This window comes from Perca fluviatilis, chromosome 1 (assembly GCF_010015445.1).
Source record: "Perca fluviatilis chromosome 1, GENO_Pfluv_1.0, whole genome shotgun sequence".
In the NCBI taxonomy this organism is placed as follows: domain Eukaryota; kingdom Metazoa; phylum Chordata; class Actinopteri; order Perciformes; family Percidae; genus Perca; species Perca fluviatilis.
The window spans coordinates 9,225,314-9,247,160 of record NC_053112.1 but is presented as its reverse complement, the minus strand read 5'-3'; the positions used below and the strand labels follow the sequence as shown (position 1 = coordinate 9,247,160).

General features: G+C 41.9%; 1 protein-coding gene across 1 annotated transcript in view; it reads left to right on the top strand.

Moving 5' to 3' along the window:
* The first annotated feature begins 255 nt into the window (after positions 1-255).
* lcor (ligand dependent nuclear receptor corepressor) overlaps positions 256-21,847 on the top strand; it is an 80,918-nt gene continuing 59,326 nt past the window's right edge. The window contains exon 1 of the mRNA XM_039800886.1: positions 256-428. Coding sequence (XP_039656820.1) covers positions 332-428 — 97 coding nt within the window. The 5' untranslated portion in view covers positions 256-331. The remainder of the gene's footprint in view (positions 429-21,847) is intronic.

Sequence of the window (21,847 nt, the reverse complement as noted above, 5' to 3'; positions counted from 1 at the left end):
CTTTAAGCCACGGCACATTTGGAGCACAGGCGCCATGTGCTCTGTGCCCTGCTACACAACATTAAAACAGACAAACATGTCTGTAAACGACCAATGACAGCACATCCTCGCGCAGAGATGCTGGGATTGGGGGGGTGGTGGGGGAAAGTAGAAGGAGGGAGGGCGCTTTTGGTGGGTGGGACAAAACGAGCGATATAGAAAAGGGGGATGCTGCAGCCCCGTCCCCCTCATATCTCACTCCACCCAGCCCTAGAATAAAAAACCACCGGTGACGTGCGCGCAGGGAAGCACCCAGCAGTATGTGCGCGCCCACGGGAGGGGCCGATAGAAAATGGCGAGTCTGTGCAAAAGGCAGCAATGCACGGTAGAGAGGCGCGGCTTTCGGCAGGAACTTGACTCTTGGAGGCACAAACTCATTCACTGTGTAGGTAAGCTCGCTTGGCATTGTGTGGGAGAGTGTGTGTGGCGCGGTCCGGGGCGGCCGGACGGTGCCGGTAACGGTTGTGTTTTGTTTTTCTTTTGAAGCAAGGGAGCCGCGGCTGTAAACGTCCACTGGAAAAAAAAAACCTATAGGCTCTACATGGAGCTGTCATTTCTTGTTACGCACGGCTGATGCCTGGCGCCGCCTGCCTCCCACCGGACATATCCCCCCCAAAAAAGATTCAGCTCTATAAGTTTTCGGGCTCATGTGTCCGAAACGTTGGCAGGTGTTCCACCTGCAGACTTTGTGTCTGTGAGCTGTTGCCGAGTGTTGTTTTATTCAGAGTCTCGGTGTTTTGGAGATTTTTATATTTTTTAAATACATTATTCCAGAGCTGTTTATTTATTGTAAAGCAGGGCAAAGTCACGTGTGCAGATGGAGCTGCGCCTCAGCCAATCGGCTTCCCCGCTATAGGCTTGCCTGTGCCCGCGTGCGCGCCGCCGGGGTTGAGATTTTGGTGGTGGTGGGGGGAGGGAGGGAGGGAAGGCGTTGCGCGCTCTCAATCTCAATCTCCAGACGTGACCCCCACCCCCCTCCTCCCTTCCACTTCCCTGGAAATCGGCTTTTGGGAGCGCGCATTGCTGCATTGGGGGAATAATTTTGTATTTTAGGCGGAAGGTATGGGGGGGGGGGGGTGTCGACAGGGAGAAATGCCTGAGCGCTCGTCTCTAAACCCGGATTGGTACTTGTTGAAACGGCCGGGGCTCCTGGTAGCTGTGGAGAACTCTGCGGTTGAGATTTGCCCGGCGCAGTTTGTATCAACACATATTTATGATTAAAAAATAATAATAAAAAAAATGTTTATGACAGTACAGCATCTTTTTGGCACTGCAGGGACAATTAACAGCAGCGGTCGTGGCATGTGTCAGGCTTTGTCTTGTTGAAAAAAAAAATAAAAAACTGATGGAAATCCAGTTCTTGACCTCTCCCTGCTTTTTCTCATTAGTTCATGTCGGCTTTTATTTTGGATTTTCTCATCCATACATCTCCCCCCTCCTCTCCTCCTCCTCCTCCTCCACCACCATCAATCCTCCGTTTCTGTTGTATTTCATTAGCTCCGTTTAATCCGGTTACATAGACCTATCCTGATGTTATGGCAAGATTATGATCCACTCTTAGCGTCGGATCTCTTAACCTCTCCTGGGTTTCCTCGGCTCTCTGCCCGGCTCTTAATCTGGCTTTTATCGGCGGCATGGAGGGTATTAGCACCACCGCAGTAGCACCAGAGTCAGGGGGTGTTGCGGCTGCACTTGTTTTTGGATGCACTTGGTGTGTCCAGATGTTGCGCGTTGAACTGTCACCCACTTATCCATCCGCGCGCTTTCTAATAACCCACATGGCCTGATTCCGACTATAGGCTAGCGGGGCTTTTTAGTAAGAATAACCTTTTAATGAGAGCACGTAGTGTCAAATGAAGAGGTTGGGTAATCTCTGACCTCCACCATAAAGCCATAAGGAATCACAGTAAGCAGCGTAAACAAAAAAGGCTTTCCCTTCCTCCACTTGTCTCACTCCAACAGTTTGGTCATTTCAAGTGAGATTATTACACAAGAATGTGTTTTTTTACTCAACAAAAGTAAGCTTTAGCCTATTTTCTAGCTTCACATAGGCCACTGCCTGCTTTGTGCCCTGCTTTTGCTTTCATTTGTAGTCTAATTAGTGCTGTTTTAAGGATTAAGTGGGTCACCGGGTGGTAGTTAAAAGCAGCAGATGATGATGATGATGTGTTGCTCCTTTTAAAAAAAAAAAAGGAAAAAAAAGTGTAACACATTTGAGGTGGCAGATGCCCTTTTAATAATGCTGCTCGGTTATGGAACAAAATCATAATCGCAATCATTACGGTCATCATTATTTAACACGGTAACTTATTGACTTTTGGAAAGACGTTGCATTTGTTGTTTATATAAAAACAGTCAAACCACCTTGAACCGTGACGTTTCCCTAAGTACTTTTCCCGTTGAACTTTTTGATTTCCCCCAAGACAAAATAAGAGTTTATTTGCAAAATTGAGTGTGCAAAAATGATCGTTTTTCTCGATCACTTTGTCATTGTGATTGTTGGAGTCGAGATTTGATTACTTGCACAGCATACCCTTTAATCAAAAAGAGCCGTATACCTGTAATAAACACCGTAAGGATGTTATTTACATATCTGAGTGAGACTTAAGTCCCAAGGAATACTATATAGATACTAACGAGATATCTATCATAAGCATGATAAACCTACTGTAAGATCACTATTGTGTGTGTGTGTGTGTGTGTGTGTGTGTGTGTGTGTGTGTTAGTTCGGCATATTTCTTCATATTTATGCTTGTTGACGTTGATTGGTTTGTTATGCGCGAGGACTTTTAGGGCCGAGTGCAGCAGCGGTTATCAGCAGTCAGATTGAAGTCTGCCATGTGTATTTGTTTGAAGGCTAATCGGCTCCGAAACCGTGAGAAACCGGAACATCATGAGACATGTTTGTCTTCTGACCAGCTGAAGAATTAGCTTTCAAAAGTGCTGTGTGAGTTTTGACATTGCTTGTAATCATTTTGGGCTATCTTCATGAGTTTTGGGCATTTATGTGAAATAACAGATATTCAGATGTTATTAGTGCTGCAAGTAGCAGTGATTCTCTCAATAGATCCATGAATCATTTGGACAAAAAATGCCACAATGTAGTGAAAAACAGTCCAGAACCCAAAAAATTAGAGTTGACTATCACTTAAGACAAAAAAAAGCAACATATCTTTATAATTGAGAAGCTGTAACCAGGGAATGTTTGGCATTTTTTGCTTGAAAAATGACTTAAAGGGTTATCAAAAATAGACTAATCCATTAATTGGCAAATAGTTGCAGCTTTTTGTCGATTGAAAAAAAAAGGCACAAAGTTTTTTTTTTTGAAACTCTTAATTTGAAAAGCCTTCAAACTCCAAAATAAGACTAAATTGTAAGAAAAAAAAAGGAATTTATGTTTTATTCGTACACAAAAATGTGTGTTTTTTTTGATTAAACAGTGTTATTAATAGTGATCCTTGTGTTTTAAGAAGGTCCGGTAACAAAGGTGGACATCTTCCAGTTCATTACAGTGTTTCGAAAGGATGAAGCTTGTCGACACCAGCGGCCTCATCACTTTACCCTGTGCTGTACTGATAATAAAGTAGGGCCTATATGCCATACAAAGGTTAACATTATTAGTTGGTAGCAATTATAGCCCAACTGCTGATTCCTTTTTGGCACACACTCTGGGTAGGAGAGTGCGGCTAATTTGATTGCCGAAAGGTTGTGGCCGTGCTGGAGACAGACAGACTGTGAGGAAGCGAGAGGTGTGAGTCTGAGTGGCAGATTGCTTTTTTTTTTACTTCCAACACTTCTCAGAGAGGAGAGCTTAATCCGAACACGGTAACGATGCCACCGGGTTGAGCTGAACGTCGGTTGGTTTTATGGTGTCTAAAGTTCCGGAAACGGTGGTTATCTGGTGATGTATTCCATCCGCTGGCAGGAGATTTGTAGGGTCCCTGTAGTGACCAGCAGTCCAAGGCTACATCTACACTACTACAGTAGGTTTTGGTTTAAAAAAAACAAACTAAACACGAATATCTTTTGCTTTGTTTACGCCTCGCGTCCACACTACTCTGGCGTTTCCGAGCCCCTAAAACGGAGACATTTGGAAACGCTGCTGCCCCTGTTTTGGTTTGAGCTGGAAGAGCACAAACGGAGACCTTTTGGGAACGGCGCTTTCATGGACTAGTAACGGGGTTCGCGGCCTTTTGTAATACGAAATACCATTTTAAAATGTTCTTGTAATTCAGCATGCCATATCTCCATTAAGCCTGCCATCATTTCCCGAGCCCGTTCAGGCAGTGTTATTTATATCCCTTTCGCGCCGCATTCTGTGAAGAAGGCAACGAGTACTAGCCAATCAGAGGTAGAGTAGGGCGGGTCTTTGCGGAATGCAGTTGGGGAGTCAATCGAACTATGGACACTAACCAATGGACACAACTTATTGCTAGTGCTCCAGTGCTTGAGCCTAAGGTTGCTGACCTCTGGACTAGCATGTTGTAGCATATATGCTAATAACTAGCTAGTTTGAACTTGGAAGCTCAGTAAGGCCGAATAGCTAACGGTGGCCTCGCTAGCTAGGTATGTTTCATGTTTTTTTTTTTTTTTGTCCATAAGCAAGCTTACTCTTTTATTATTCATCCGCACCGGCGACCGCCGTGGCATGAGGCATTACGTTTTTTCGGGTTGTTCGTCTGTACGTCCCGATATCTCAGGAAAATAAAAAAAAGCCTGGAGGGAATTTCTTAAAATTTGGCTCAAACTCAAGCATTTGATTAGCTTTTGGTGACACATTTTTGACCATAACTCAAGTGCAAGGCGCTAGTTCATTTGTATTAATCTTTATTTCACCAGGAAGTCTCTTGAGGTACATTAGAGAGACCTGGCCAAAATGGCAGTGCCATTAACTGAGGTTAAGCTGAAGTTTGACTCTGAGATTTAGTTTGCCTCCAAAGAAGCTGCCTCAGGAAAAAACGTCTCTACAAAATAAATCTGAAATCAGAAACACGCAACGACTCAAAACTAAAGTTGCCATCTTTTAACACGCCAAAAGTGGCCGTTGTTGTAAACGAAATGATGAGTTGCCTCGCCTTCAGTCACCACAGTGTATACAGGTCGACATGAAGGCTGCGTTGGTCCCTTGAGCTGTCTGTCTGACTGTCTGTCTGACTTTATCCCTTCATCGACCATTCCCCAATGTACTCAAAGTCAAATCCTCGTCTTATCAAGTCAACCGAATCCCTCCGTCCCCTTCCGCGACGCCTCCCTCTCAGAGCGAACGGCTTTTATTTCAGTAATGGACAGATGGACGCCCCGAGAGACCTGCCTGCCGCTTTCTCATCTTGCTAATTCTTTTCATGGGCTTTTTTTCAAAAGGAAAACAAAACATGGCACATTTATCTGGGAGCTGGTGGGCAGTCTGACTGGGTGCCAACGCTGTAAATCTCAGCGTACCCTCTTCATTACACATGCACCCCCCCACCCCCCCCCACATGCTTGCCAGTAATGTGTGTAAAAGTGTGTGTGTGTGTGCATGCAGCTATCTCGGGGGGCCGATCCATGCCAACCAAGAGCCCCGTGGGAGAGAGAGACTGCTCTCTTTGGGATGGGGAGGGGGGGTGGACGCAATCTGTGGAAAAGCAGAAAACACCACTGGCACTGAGCGAATGTCGACAGAAGGGGTGTGTGTGTGTGTGTGTGTGTGTGTGTGTGTGTGTGTGTGTGTGTGTGAGCTCTTTTCCAGCGACGTCCTGCCTTCCGTTCAAACACACGAACACACCTTTTATCTAAACTGCCAGAAAGATTCAAACTGCCGGCGTTCTGGTTACACACCTGGCTACTTTTCGTGCTCCGAGCCTGAATTTGTTTCTGAGGAGTACGCCCATTTTTTTTTTAAGATTTTTTTTGGGGGCATTTTGGCCTATAATTGATAAGACAGTTGTAGCGGGAAGGGGGGCGGGTCGGATTCGCACCCTGGGCCGCTGCGGTAAGGACTGAGCCTTGGTACAAGGCTGTTTATTCAAGCTGGTAAAGAAGCGGAGCGACAGCTTTAAAAGAACAAACTAGTTTAAAATCTCAGGAGAGGAGGGAGGCAGCTGACTTCTTAAAAAAAAAAAGGCCCTTTTTGTGGTTGTTGTTCGTTTTTTTTTTTTCATAATCTTTTATATAAAGCTTATTTAATGTTGCCAGTGTTATGCAGTTTTCCTCCCCAGGGACTTTTCTGGTGTATCTATGGGAAGCTTTTCATTATTGTTGTTAAGCGTTGGAGAATCTTTAAGGGAAATGTACGAGAGTCTTGAAACCAAGTTAAAGGCCGAAAAGTTTGTTGTTAAAGTTTAGATGAAAGTGGTGCCATTATCGGATTAATGACCGTGGTCAATAAACTGAAGTTTTTGACAAAGAAGCAACGCTTCAGCTTCCTGTCTGTCTGTCTGTCTGTCTGTCTGTCTGTCTGTCTGTCTGTCTGTCTCTCTCTCTCTCTCTCTGTTCTTTCCTTCAGTCTCACCAGGCAACACTCAAAAGTCCCTGACTAAACTTTGTACTCAGCTTCCCCGGCTCAAACCAAAATTTACGTAAGCATTCCATTGTGTGTGTGTGTGTGTGTGTGTGTGTGTGTGTGTGTGTGTGTGTGTGCGTGCGTGTGTGTCAGTTCCTTTTGTTATGTTTGTCATTGTATATACACAAACGCCACACCGTGCATGAGCCCGCATGGTGTTAGTGTCCAAAAAACTGTACCGAGGAGGTCAGGTAGCACACACACACACACACACACACACACACACACACACTCACTTAGAGCAGCTGGAATGTTTACTTGGTCCCGCCTTTTGTGAACTCCTTATTCTTCCATAATGGCTGCTTTTGTGTGGAAGGTCATATTTGAGAAATTTGCTTCCTCGAGTATTTGATCACGTGCATGGTGGAGCCTGTGTGTGTGTGTGTGTGTGTGTGTGTGTGTGTGTGTGTGTGTGTGTGTGTGTGTGTGTGTGTGTGTGTGTGCGTGGACACTTTTGGAAAGTGAGGAGACTTTGTTCAGCCTTCCCTTCTTCAAAGAGCTGTGTGAGACTCGTGGTTAGTCGTGCAGTTGTGACGATTAGGCTCAGGGAATGCCTTATTATTCTAATGAGGAAAGGCTCAAATCTCCCCGAGAGTTCAGTATTAATGGAATTAAAATAAAAGTGTGTGTCATTTCAGACCGCCGTTAACAACGCATTAATACTAAGTAGCACCTCGATATTCCTGAACAAGAGGAACCCCGGCTAATGAGATAATAATGGAGCCGAGCAGTCGGTTAAGCAGCGCTAAGCTGTCACGGTTCAGAGTTAAAGGGACAGTCTGTGGGCAAATGCAACCGTCTGCTCCCAATCATTTTCAGCATAGAAAAAACTGCCCAAAAAAAGGTCTGAAACAGTTGCAGAAAGGTTGAAAAAAGCATCTGCAAAAGTGACAAAAACTTAAACGGGCCAAACCTAAATTGATGTGCGGGCCGGATCAAAATCTGCGAGGGGCCGGGTTTGGCCCGCGGGCCTTGAGTTTGACACATGTGCTTCAGACAAAACAAGACGTTTTGAAGAGGTCCCCCTGGGGCTTGTGGTATTGTGATAGGCATTTCTTCTGATATTTTATAGACAATAAATAAGAAAATGATCGACACATTTAACAATAATGGAAATCATTTGCCAGTTGCAGCCCTATCACAGACACAACAATATAGTTAGTTTGGAATAATATTAAAAAGTAAAGAAAAAGAAGCCGCAGGCCACACATGTTCATGTCACTAAAATCAAGAAGGAGAAAAAATGCCAGGGGTCACATTAACTTTTAAGTTTAATCTAAAGGTATTAACTTTTCTGAAATTACTATGTTACATATAGTTTGTTGAGTTATGTATATCCCCTTTTCTGCCGGAAGCCAGTTCATAAATTGACTTTTTATCCATTTTTAAGCCACATTTTTACGATACACATTTGTAGATCTTGGCTGTTTTTAACTCTATATTTTAACCGGATGAAGAATTTTAGTCATTGGATGTCTGGAGTCAGTAGATAATTACATCACATATTGTTCCTTTTAAGGGTCTTTTGAAATGGGCTGGCACATATCTGCCAGGTATTAATAATAACTTTCCTTAGCTGATCTGGGATACACAAAATGGCCAATCCTGTCAAATATAAAGTTCATAAAGTAATACACGTTGTTCTCACGGTACAGTTAATGTCACATATGACTTAAATCAACAAAACTCTATGTGTAAAGTTCTTTCTCCGGGCACTGTTTAACATTTAGCTGAAATGCTGAAGTGCTTTAACAGTCTTTGTTTGTGTGTGTGAATCAATTGTTATGGCTGTTGAGCAGTGCTTTAAAGTTAAAGGTGTGTGTGTCTGTGTGTGTGTGTGTGTGTGTTTGTGTGTGTATGTATGTATGTGTATTCTTGTTTAACTATATTCGTGGGGTCCAAAAACCGGGAGTCCAGTATACTTGTGGGGTCCCGACAGCTTTGTGGGGCCAAAATGCTGGACCCCACAAGTTTAAAGGGCTGTTTAAGACTTGGTTTAAGGTTTATGGATAGAATTAGGTTATGGTTAGGGTGAGGGTAAGGGTTAAGGTTAGGGGGGTTAGGGGCTAGGGAATGCATTATGTCAATGACGGGTCCCCACAAAGATAGTGAGATGCACTATGTGTCTGTGTGTGTGTTTGTGTCGGGAAAGTGCCGCGGCCCACAGGTGCACCCTGGGAAACGTAGTTCTTCAAAAGAGGGAGACGGATTGGCGACTTAGAACGATAGAGAGAAACGGTGTGGCAGACAGAGGGTGAGAGGAGGGAGTGTTTAGGAAGGTATGTTGTTTTTATACATCAAGCCCTGCGAGGACACATGACGGATGAGCTTTGCACAACAAATGACACGGAAACAATGGGCAATTATTTGCAATTCAAAAGCCTGAATGGGATTTCATTAGGATTCGGCCTTGGACCTGAGATGGAGCACTGTGACGCAGGTAAACCCTCTGCTGCTGCTGCCTCTCAGACGGGAACACTGCTGTAGTTTATAGACACAACAATTAAAGCAACTGCTTTATTTTCAGTGGATGTACTTTCTGATATTGATTTTGGATCAGAAGAATTAAAGAAGGGGAAAAAAAAAAAGCTTTCGAGAAGTGACTTATTCCTCTTAACTCAAAATACAGATTTGTACTGGAAGGCTAGATGTTTTTCAACAACTACTATCTGATCAATTAGTATGTAAGTAAAGTTTATTTAAATGGCACTTTTCACAGATAAAAAAACAAAGTGCTTTACAATAAATTGGAATACGCTAAATTGAAGACATAAGAATACAACAGAAAACATAGGTTCATAAAGTCAGCCAGCCATAAAAGCCCTTGTCTAACTAAAAGCCTGTTTGAATAGCAAAGTCTTCAACTGCTTGTTATAGGAATCTACGAAGTTTGAACAATGTAAAGAGTGCGTGAGTAAAAAACGATTATTAATCGGACCAAACATTGGGTGCCTGCTTTCACAACTTGAACAATATTATATTAAATACTATGTGCTAAGTATGGATACAGCGGATCCAGGATTCGGATTCGGCCGAATATTGGGCTTTTTGACGAACCCTGGGAAAACCAACAAAAACACTGGAAAAAAACGTCCAAAACTTTGGAAAAAGTATCAAATACTTCACAAGAAAGCACCCAAGACATTGAAAAATGAATAAAAAGTGTCCAAAACTTTGAAAAAAGCGACCAAAACATCTTTCATGTTTGACAGGAAGACAACACAAGGGTTCATAACTTTAATCAAGATTTCATTTAAATCGCTTGAGTTTTTGACCTTTTTAAAAATGACTTACTAAAGAAACCCGAACAAACAGGCCTGGGAACTCCTCAGAGGAAGTAAATCTCGTATATATTAAACATATACAGCAAACGTTTTGCACCAGGGAACCTTCATCCACCTGTTTTAGACATCCCATAATCTGCTGGATGACCCTTTTTTAATTAACAACTCAGTCAGCAAACGTTGCCGTTAGAAGAATGTCTCCGGAGGGCTATTTCACAAAACCTAGATAGCGTATTAAGCCGGGATTTCCCAGTAATCCTGGCTCAATTTTAGCCTCGACTCGGCTTCCCAAAAGCAGAGGCACTTCAGTTACCATGGAGATTTCTTCTGTGCAGCTAGGCTGGTCCTGACCAGGCTAACAGCCAGGATTTATTCATCCTGGCTGCCTTTTCTGTTCACTCAGCGGTGCTTTTTATTCACTCATTATTATCAGCCCGCATTTAAAATACAACAGTTCATTTAAGCACTGTTAGTATTTAAAGTTGTGACCTTTTATGCAAAAATAATCATTTTTCATCGATTACGTTGTTTTTGTGATCGTTACGTGCCGAAATTGAAACCGCGATCCAAATTCGATTAATTGCACAGCCCTATCTCAAACTCCTCTGGGATCAGGAGGACATTAACTTTCAGTATATGCCCTGCGCCCCTTTATCTGCCTCCGTTAGCGTTTATCACTGCAAACGTGTTGTTATGGCGTGATTTGGTTGAACGCAGGGAGCAAAGGCCATAACAAATGATTCACACACACACACACACACACACACACACACACACACACACACACACACACACACACACACACACACACACACACACACACACACACAGACTTTCAAAGCACTTCAGCATTTCAGCTAACTGCTAAACAGTGGCCAGAGAAAGAACTGTAATATGTAAAATGTATTATTTTATAAATCTTTGTATTTGACAGGAAAGGCTATTTTGGGTATCCCAGATCCATAGGCGTAATGTACGCACGATATTGGGAAAATATCTCATTGCGATTATTTTGACTGATATTGCGATTGCGATGTGAGTCACGATATTGGAGGGAACGATCATTTTTGTATCACTCTCATTTTCATTGAAAAATATATTACAAAAAAAGTGTGATTTCTTTTTCTTTTCTTTTTTTTTTTTTTGTGATGATCTGTACCACACAAAGATGTTTTTCTTTAGTCTGTAGGATAGGATTTGTAGGTCGGGACGTCTCTGCAGCACCACAATACTTTATTTTAGAACGGTTTGACACACAGTATTTTGCCTTTAAACAAATATTGCGCCCCCCCTGCGATTTGTATATTGCACTAGTTCCTGTTGGGATTTCGATAAAATAGCGATTCATTGTGCAGCCCTAATGTATGGGGGGGATTTCATTGTCTGTTCATTTTATTTTTTTTGCCTCTTTCTCCGTCTGCGTAGTCTTCACTCTTTTCTCTCTGTGGTTAATTACCTTTCCAAATACACTTAACCAGGACGTTGTGAGCGAACCATTCGTCGTCGGAATGAGCTCGCTTTCAGAGCCGTCGCCGCCACATTCAACAGCCACAGAGAGGGGGGGGGGCGTCCTCAGCGATGTCAGCGCCGTTAAAAAAAAACAACCCACACAGCAGTCTTTGTCTGAGGAGCGGAACAGAGGATCGTCTCCTTCTGATGCTTCTCTGAAGCTGCGGGGCGAGTTGGGAGTCTGACTCACTCACACCGCCCGAAGAAGATTGACCTCCTTGTCATTCTTCCACACAGAACAACAGTGAGGGCAGAAGGCCCTCGTATACAGACCAACGTCTGTTTGGACCGAGACCTCTGGTGTCGTCAGGGAAATGGATGCAGCTTTCTCCAAGTTTGAGCAATATTTCCCTGCTGGCAACACAGTTTTAGATTAAGAAAACCAGCTGATGGCCCAGGAAATCTGGTGTATATGTTCATGGTTGTGACAGGATTATATCTTTATGATTGTCCCACAAGCCAGTGGTTCCCAAACTTTTTCACATCAAGGACTTCTTAACTGACACAAATTAGACCTGTACTCTTGTCTCTTTTATATAGTGGTCCCCTAATACTGTATCTGAAGTCTCTTTTATATAGACCTTAGTGGTCCCCTAATACTGTATCTGAAGTCTCTTTTATATAGGCCTTAGTGGTCCCCTAATACTGTATCTGAAGTCTCTTTTATATAGACCTTAGTGGTCCCCTAATACTGTATCTGAAGTCTCTTTTATATAGACCTTAGTGGTCCCCTAATACTGTATCTGAAGTCTCTTTTATATAGACCTTAGTGGTCCCCTAATACTGTATCTGAAGTCTTTTATATAGACCTTAGTGGTCCCCTAATACTGTATCTGAAGTCTTTTATATAGACCTTAGTGGTCCCCTAATACTGTATCTGAAGTCTCTTTTATATAGACCTTAGTGGTCCCCTAATACTGTATCTGAAGTCTTTTATATAGGCCTTAGTGGTCCCCTAATACTGTATCTGAAATCTCTTTTATATAGACCTTAGTGGTCCCCTAATACTGTATCTGAAGTCTCTTTCCCGAAATTCAGCCTTGGTGCAGAATTACAGCCACTAGAGCCAGTCCCACAATGAGCTTTCCTTAGGATGTGCTATTTCGGTGTCTGTAGTTACTGAGGACGAGAGAGGGGGGAGAGGGGGGAGGTGGAGGGGGGGGGGGGGGTGTGGTCTTGACCAACTGCCACTTTGCTCGTTTGAAAGCCATGATGTCTCTCTTTCTCATGGGTGGACCAAATTCTCTGGGCGGGCAAAGCAGAGAAAGGGAGGTAACCTTGCTCCTTATGACCTCATAAGGAGAAGATTCCTGATTGGCCCATCTGAGCTTTCATTTTCTCAAAGGCAGAGCAGGATACCCAGGGCTCGGTTTACACCTGTCACCATTTCTAGCCACTGGGGGACCATAGGCAGGCTGGGGGAACTCATGTTAAAAAAAATGTCATGCCATGGGACCTTTAAATTATTTCTTGGCCGACATATATCTGTGATAAGCTAAAACTTGTTTATGTATCAGCCAGGTTGTTCAAAGGAAATTTAAATTTAATGAACAAAAAGCAATGTAATTATTAATTTGAATGAATCCACAACTGTTACGAGAAACCTAACGTTTTAGCCCTGATGGACTCACTGTTAAAGATCTGAGGAAAGCGTTAGTATTTTGTTGTCTTGTAGCCTCAACAAGCAGCTAGTGGTGGATTTAGAGGTTTTTTCTTTTATGGTAATAAACCAGGAAAAGCATGAAACAGTAATAAAATATCAAGAATGAAAGAGTCACATGAAAGCTGACAGTTTGGTGGGGCAGCTTCAGGGCAAAAAGCCTTTTTAAAATTCATAAAACAACAAAGCAATTAAAAATAAACGGGCATAAATGCCCTTGACACTTAAAAAAAAGGGCTGTTTTGTTTTTCACCTTGCTCATATTTTATTAGTTGTGTCGACACACTTGAATGCAGCGATTGTCCCCAATGGGCCGCTGTAGGTGATTCATGGCAGCCAATGAGCGGTCGATTCTTTCTTGTGCCATTTGGGTTAAAAATAATAGAACAGCCTTTAATCAGAAAACCAACTTGTTTTACAGCCTGGAGGAGGAAACGACACCACGCAGCCAGAAGTAGACGAACAAACCAGAATAATGTAAATTATAAAATACTCAAAAGATGGAGGGGGTGTGAGATGTTTGACTTTTTGTACAAGAGGAGGAAGTTTCCAACTGTAGGACACTATAAATACTATAAATAAAATTGAATTGAAGTTAACTGGAGAATGCAATTTCTGAAGAAATTGCAGTTTGAATGCTGTATGTTGAAAGGCTGACGCTACACTGGATTGCTGGCTTGAATTGTGTAGGAAGAAGGTGAAGTAGTGAAAATAGTGGGAATGGGTTTAATTAGTATGCTAATACGGGATGGCCGGCTTTAATTTGGATGAACACACACACACACACACACACACACACACACACACACACACACACACACACACACACACACACACACACACACACACACACACACACACACACACACACACACACACACACACAGGACAGATGTTAAATATGTGTGCCCCAGATGGAGGAAAACAATTGAATTCAATATTTAAAGGTTAAGGCTGGTGTAATTCTATACTGTTATTTAGGGCCAATTTCCAATTCTAATTTGCCCTTAAAGGGATATGCCACCGTTTGTTGAAATAGGGCTTATCCCGGTCTCCCCTTGCTGTAGATAGGTGGGCCAACGCATTTTTTGTGCATGCATCGTTTTAGTCCGGTCAGCGCCGCCGCTAGTTAGCTTAGCGTAGTGAATGGAATCCTATGTTGCCGGTTAGCATGTTGTGAGTAAAAGTGAGCCAACAAAAGGCAAAAAAAACAACCTAATTACTTGCACTGAGACAAAAAATGCATTGGCCCACCTATCTACAGCCAGGGTAGACCGTGATAAACCCTATTTCAACAAACGGTGGCGTATCCCTTTAAATGACCAACACCAACAATGAGTTAAATATGCCCTAAATATTTCAAACAGCCCCAAGCCCAATGGTTCCTATATTAAATCTTTAAAAACCGATCACATATATAAACTTTTTCTTTATTTGAGGTTAGCCACAGTGATAGGGTTGGGTACCAAAACGAATGGGTTGTTCATGAAGGAACATGTCACCCAGTGCGACAGTGTGGCATTACAATAATGTAACACAATACTTGTTAGTAGATACATTCCCTGTTGTTGTTTTATGTGGGATTTGTTGATGAAAGAAATTAGAAAAATATCACCAGACTTATCCTTTAAAAGCAGAATTACCCCTTTGTGAAAAGTAGTAAAATGCATCTAAAATAAGAAATTAAGTTGAATGAAGCTGACAAAGACAGCTTTAGTTGAAAATGACATTAGATTCAGAAGTAAGCGACATCCTGTTGGCTTCAGTGTAGCCACGATGCAGATTTCTCTCCCAGACTTGAGACATTTCTTCAGCACCGCCTTCAGCCCACCTTAACTCCCACCTTACCAGCCATTTCTGTTTCTTTGTCTACAAAACCTGCATTCAAGTCTGTCATTCACCCGGTTTATTTTCTCCTGCAGACTGCCTGCTGTTCTCTTACTGTAGCTGCTCACATGTGTAGGTGTGCACAGTCACATACGTTTTGTGCCTCGTTTTGTTAGAGTTAGTGCTTCATTTGTTGCGTTCCATTTAGTTTTTGCGTTCGTACGTGGCTTTTTCTTTGTCTGCAAACGCAATCCGCAAAAGCAGCTGAGAAATGAAAGGAGTTTGGTGAAGTCGCGGAGAATGTTTTGCTGATCTTTTGTGTTGTCCAAGAGTTTTCACCTTGATGTAACGGAGAGACTGCAGCACACATAATGGCCCCCTTTCCTCACTTTGAGTGCTCCATTTGTGCATAAGATTAGACCTGTAGCATTTTCTCTGCTGGCTTAGTAGTGATCAATGTGTTCATGTTTAGTCCAACTACAAATATTCACATTTACAATGATATAAAATCGCGACAAACGGCAAATCCTCACATTTGAGAGGCTTGAACCGGAGAATGTTTCTGTCAATTGACTAATCGGAGAATCAACTGTAGGTGTTTCCCAAAAAGTTCAAGATGCTGTCCTCAAATGTCTCGTTTTGTCCCCAACTCAAATTAATTCAGTTTACTGTCCCAGAGGAGAGAATAAACTAGAAAACATTCCCATTTGAGAAGCTAGAATCAGAGAATTTTTTGTTAAAAAAAATGACTCGAAGCAATTAATCGATTGTCAAAGTTGTTGGCGATTAATTTATTGGTTGACAATAATATCGGTTAATCGATTGATTGTTGCAGCTCTAACCCAGTGGTTCCCAACCTGGGGTCCGGGCACCCCTCAGGGGGGGCGGCAAAGATCACAGGGGTCTTTATCTGGTTTGAGGTTGAGGTAAAAAAAATATATATATATGCACATGTTAAACAAATTATGATAATACACTAGAATATATAATTTATACAAAAGTCGGTATGAAAACTATATATTTTTGTTTTGGCTTAAAATTGTAGGCAGGCTGTTTAATAGGCCAAACCTGCGGGACCTCTTAACCTGGGACCCTTGCTGTCATCAGGTCAGCTGCTGGCTGTTAGCTGCTAACTGCTAACTGCTAGCTGCTAGCTGCTAGCTGCTGCTAGCTGTTAGCTGTAACTCCTCTGTATCAACAAAAAAGAAAGTAAGGCTCAGGGGGGGCCTCAGCTTTTCTTAGACATAAGTAGGGGGGGCGCCAAGGAAAAAAGGTTGGGAACCACTGCTCTAACCGGCTGATTGTTCCTAATTCGGATTTGATAAAACGATATTGAAGCCCAACCCTAACTACAAGTAAACCAAGCTACAATCCTGATGCTTCACACTTAACTACATCAAAGCTGTAACGCACCACGTCGGCCAGAAGCCTAAAGATGGCCGAAGATTTTCTTTTTTTCTTTTGTTTTTCATTTAACTCTATCCCCGAGCTCTGATTTATGTACGCTCAGAGTCGTTAGTATTGCACAAAACAAAGCTGGCATCCCTAGTGGATAATTTATGGTTTACATAGTGCAGTGGGACAGTAAAATAATTGAATGAATGCACCTTGACGCTCACAAGCTTCTGCGTCTGGCTTTTACTACCCAGCGCTGTACTGCACACACACACACACACACACACACACACACACACACACACACACACACACACACACACACACACACACACACACACACACACAGAGTTACTGTACAGGCAGTAGACTCAAGCAGGATAAGTAGAGGTGACAGGGCCAGCTGTGCTGTGTGAGGTCCGGGCTCGCTGCAGAGCTGGGGGCTCTCGGCTCTCCTCTGTGTGTGACCGTGTCACCCTCAGTTAGGTGTCAAGCCCACCAGGCTGCTACCCACACACACACACACACACACACACACACACACACACACACACACACACACACACACACACAGGGCAATAAAACTGAAGGTCAAGCAACAAACCTCGCTCTGCCGCCGCCGTCACTCCCCTCTCCGTCAGGAGAAATGTCACTTGTATTTGTATCTCCTCCTCTCTGCTGCATCCTTTCTCTCCTCTTTCTCCCTCCCCCTTTCCTTCTTCTCTTTCTTTTTTCGCTCTCTATTTTTATTTTAATTCACCTTCTCTTTTTCTGTATCTCTCTCCTCTCCCTTGTTCTTTTTTTCTCCTTCTCCTTAAACTCACACTTCTTTTCTGCCCACGTCTTCTTCTCTTATTAATCTTCTTCTCTTTTCTTCAGCCTTTCAATGTCCGCACTCATTTTTTTATTCTGGCAAAATTCTGCCTTTTTAACCCTCTGAGGTCCAAGGGCTTTTGTAGATATCTTCTTGAATTCCCCTTTTTAAGGGTTTTTGCATATATCATATCAAAATGTTGAGAACAAACTCAGCTTTCTGTATAGTGATGCCCAAAATTGTTCCAGAGCAATGTGTAAAGAGATAATTTGGCCCTAAAGCGGAGATATTTTTCAAATCTCTTGTGAAAACATACCTACGCTCAGTTGTTTTGGTGCTTGAAATGAGTTAACAAAAGTCTCGGGTACACCAAAGTATCCTAATACATGAATGAAATGTTAAATAGATGTCTAAAATGCATTTTGTAACATCGCTTTTTGAGTAGGAGTGTTGTCAAACATCGCTTAGATTCGCCGGCGTCTCTGGCCCGACTTTTTCGGAGGCAGAAATGAAGGATTCAGTCAACCACCCTGAGTCCGCTGCTCGCTGAAGTATCTCTTGAATTCTTTTTCATTTAATTTCTGCCAAGAGGCACTTATATTCAGACAGGTTTTTTTTTATATTCTGGTAGATTTTCCAGTGAGTGAGTGTATGTGTCTGTAGACACATACACTCACACAGGCAGAGTGTGTTTGGAGTGGCAGCTGTAGACATTTTCGTCTCCGACTTAATTGCGGCGTAGGCAGGTTGGGTTTTCTTTTCTTCCACATTTTCTCTCCTTTGATGTTTTTTTTTCTTCTTTTTCAAACGGTCCATTTTTATGATATACAGTAAAGTACATACTTTCCTTTCTTCTCACCAATATCCATACTTCTTACACACATAAGCAGATGTAATGCCACCGTGTTCAGATCATGTGAATGTCCTGATTTCGTTATTATAAATATACAGAGCCCTCGAACGGTTTGAGCAGCTACACGTGTGCACACACTTGAAACCCCACGTACAAGTAGGGGTGTAAGAAAAAAACTGATTCACTTGACTATGGCAATATTTTATTTAGCAATACTATATTGATTTTCAAAAACGTTGTTTATGTGCAAAAATCTTCATTTAAGACAGTGGTTCATGTTCATGTTGTGGTCAAACCCCCTACCGCTAGATGGCTATGCTGAGGCACATTTTCTGTGTACTGAATTGTTTACCTAAAGTAAACTTCTTTGACTTTTTTGCACATCATGTCTTTTTTGAAATATTAGTTTTTCTAAAATTGTGCTCTAAAAAAATCCCAATATATCGCCTCACGCACAGTATCGAAATATATTGCAATATATTGAATCGTGACCCATGTATTGTGATACGTATCGTATCGCCAGATTTTTGCCAATACACAGCCCTACGTACGAGCATGTGATTTCATTATTTAGGTGAGTAAAGCTGCAGAATACAGACACACACACAAAAACAAAAATCAAAGTGCAATCGCTGTGCATTAAATATTCCAACTGGGAGATGAATCGTAATCCGTGTGGAGCAAATGTTTTCAAAGTAATTGCTTTCTCAACGCTTCAATAAAAAGGTCCGGATGATGTTCAGGTTTTAGAATGTGTGGAAGATTTTTTTTTTTAATGTGACTCTAATTTGTAGTCATTTTGCATGCTTTGCTCAAAAAGCTGCATGAAACCCATTTCTCTCTGGTTAATTAATTAACGCGACAGGGCTCATGCATTTTTTTTTGGGAGATTTCAGAGGCAGGGGGGTTGCAGTTTTGACGATGAGACAATGAAAGCACTGTGGAGCCGAGACCCGTAGTAATGAATGTAAGGGGTCAAAACCAGAAGGACAAATTCCTTTTGAAATATCATGGAAGAGAGAAATGGTAGTAAAAGTGTGGAGACGGTGGGGGGAAGCATCAATAAGGCAGGGGGAAGAAGTGGGTGGAGTTATATTAAGCTGGAGGTAAAAGTCAGTGGAGGAGGTGACCGGCCCACTTGAGTTTGTCCAAAAACTGGAAGTGAAGCTCTCTCAGCAGAATCATCGTCATACATTGACACTTAGAAACTACGATGGAAATGTTCTGTTAATCAACACCCGAGGAAAGATGTGAACTACGACTCCCAAGGAAGAACTGCGGTGAGAAACATCCAATCACTGAGCTTGAAATTCTGTCAACTTAACTGTTCAGCTTCGAGAAAGTTGAGGCTGCAACTATAACTCGGCTCTTTTCGTTACCACTAATCTGACTATTATCTTTTCAATGAATCAATGAACTGTTTAGTTTAACCCTGGTGTTGTCTTCCCGTCGATCACGAAGCTGTTCTCCATTCCTTTTTTGGAGAGTTTTTTTTTCTCACTTTTTTTTAACTCATAGTCAACAACCCTAATCTATTAGCCTGACAAGCCAGACCCACATCCAGATGTTGGGTCTGGGAACTCACCATTGACAGGGCTCAATCCAAGGGGCGGGATAAACGGTTGTCTTTCAAATTCCCTCTGCACGTAATAGGATAGCGCTACAACCAGGCAGAGCAACGAAGAAGGTAGTGAAGCTAGTTGATAGATTAAACTTTTGTCGTATCCGGTCGGCAAAACTCCGAACACATCTTCCTTTTTTAAGAATGATTTCTGTGCCGTTCTTTGTTCTTTTCTCAAAAAAAAAGCTTAACTCCAAGTCTTCCAGAAGACCGGTGTTCCCAGCAGCAGCAGCCATAAGCCCGCCCACCGACTCTATACACGATGCGATTGGCCTGACTAGAGTTTGGTTTTTCCATCTCGCAAGCCAACGGAGAGTGCCTAGACCCCCCCTGGCTGCAAAATGAATTTGCTGCCACTAGGGTGCGTCTAGATTTCTAGGCTACTAATCTATATGACATCATAGCTCATTTTCTGAGTTTAAAAAAAGAACAGAAATTAGGAATTATTTTTGAGTTAAGATCAGAGGATGTTGAGTGGATCACACTTTATGTCAAAGTTTAGTCAGGATATACTGTTTAAAACCATTTACATTATTTTTCAAATGCTGTAACATTGAATAAAACCCAGAATTCAATGTACTGTAGGTAATCATCCCATGAATGCATCCAAGTTATTTTTGGGAAACCCATATTTGTGCTATAAAAAAAACCTGTGAAAACGGGTCAAATTTGACCCGAGGACAACACAAGGGTTAAGGGAAGGCAGAAACCACTCAGGGGAAATCTTAAAGTGCTTGTTTTGTAAAGGACCAGCACTCCGAAAGATATTACTTTTATTTAGATAGAAAACAGAAAAGCAGTAAATGCTGACATTTGAGAAACTAAAATCGAAGAATTGTTGACCTTTTTCTTAATAAATGACTTGAACGAATAATCAGTGAAACTATTTGCATCAATCTTTCTGAAAATCGACTAATCAATGTATTGAGAGTTATTTGTACTGTTGTGTTTTATTACTCAGGGGTTTTCCAGGCTCAGAATAGGTCTTTGGGGGGGGGGGGACTTTGCACAGCAGTAAGCATGATCGGTCCGCGTACAGTCAAGGCAAACTTGAGTAATCAGTAAATAAAACCCCAATTAACAGAACTGGTTAAAAAAAGTAATATTAATATTTAACCCTTGTCTTTCCTCGGGTCACATTTGACCCGTTTTCAAAGTTTTTTTTATATCAGAAATATGGGTTTCTTACAACCAAATTGCACAAACATAACTTGGATGCATGTACGTTGGATGGAACCTATACAACATTCTTTGCTGGTAAAATGAATGGTTGATTACTTCCATTGAATTATGGGTGTTTTATTTAATTTCATAGCAGTGTCCTGACTAAACTTTGACCTAAACCTGCCTGTAATTATCCATCAACATCCTCTGATCTTAACTATTAGACTAAATTATTTATCATTTCTGCTGTTTTTTTAAATTTATATTTTGTTACCTTTTTTAATTTTCCAGTTGCTGCTTTTTTAGTTTTTTTCTTTTGTCTGTTGTCTCTCCTGTGTTCAGACCCCGCTAGGAAGTGTCTTTTTAAGAGCAGATACAATAAAAAGGGGAGTATATATACATACAGTACAGTGTATATAGACAGTATATATCCGACTGCTTGAGTTTGTTGATGGAAAACCATGTGTAACATATGTAATATGTAAACCTGTAACATTTTCTCTGCTGGCTTAATAGTGATCAATGTGTTCATTTTTAGTCCAACTACAAATATTCACATTTACAATGATATAAAACCGAGAAAAACGGCAAATCCTCACATTTGAGAGGCTTGAACCGGAGAATGTTTCTGTCAATTGACTAATCGGAGAATCAACTGTAGGTGTTTCCCAAAAAGCCCAAGATGCTGTCCTCAAATGTCTCGTTTTGTCCCCAACTCAAATGAATTCAGTTTACTGTCCCAGAGGAGAGAATAAACTAGAAAACATTCACATTTGAGAAGCTAGAATCAGAGTATTTATCATAAAAAAATGACTCAAAGCGATTAATCAATTATCAAAGTTGTTGGCGATTAATTTACGCATCGTGATAGCGCATCGATTTGAATCGTTGACCGGATAATCGCAATCGAATTGTATCGTGAGACCAGTGAAGATTCCCACCCCTAGTGCCCATGGATGTTATTATTATACATCCATGGTCCTGCCCTGCCATTTTGATAAAGGCTACGCTAAGTTAGCTAGCCTGTCAGTTTGCGCATAGAGCAGCTTGGTTCAATGAATCGGGTTGTGGTGACAGATTGGTTGAAGTAGGGCTGGGCGATATGGAGAAAATCAAATGTCACAATATTTTTGACCAAAT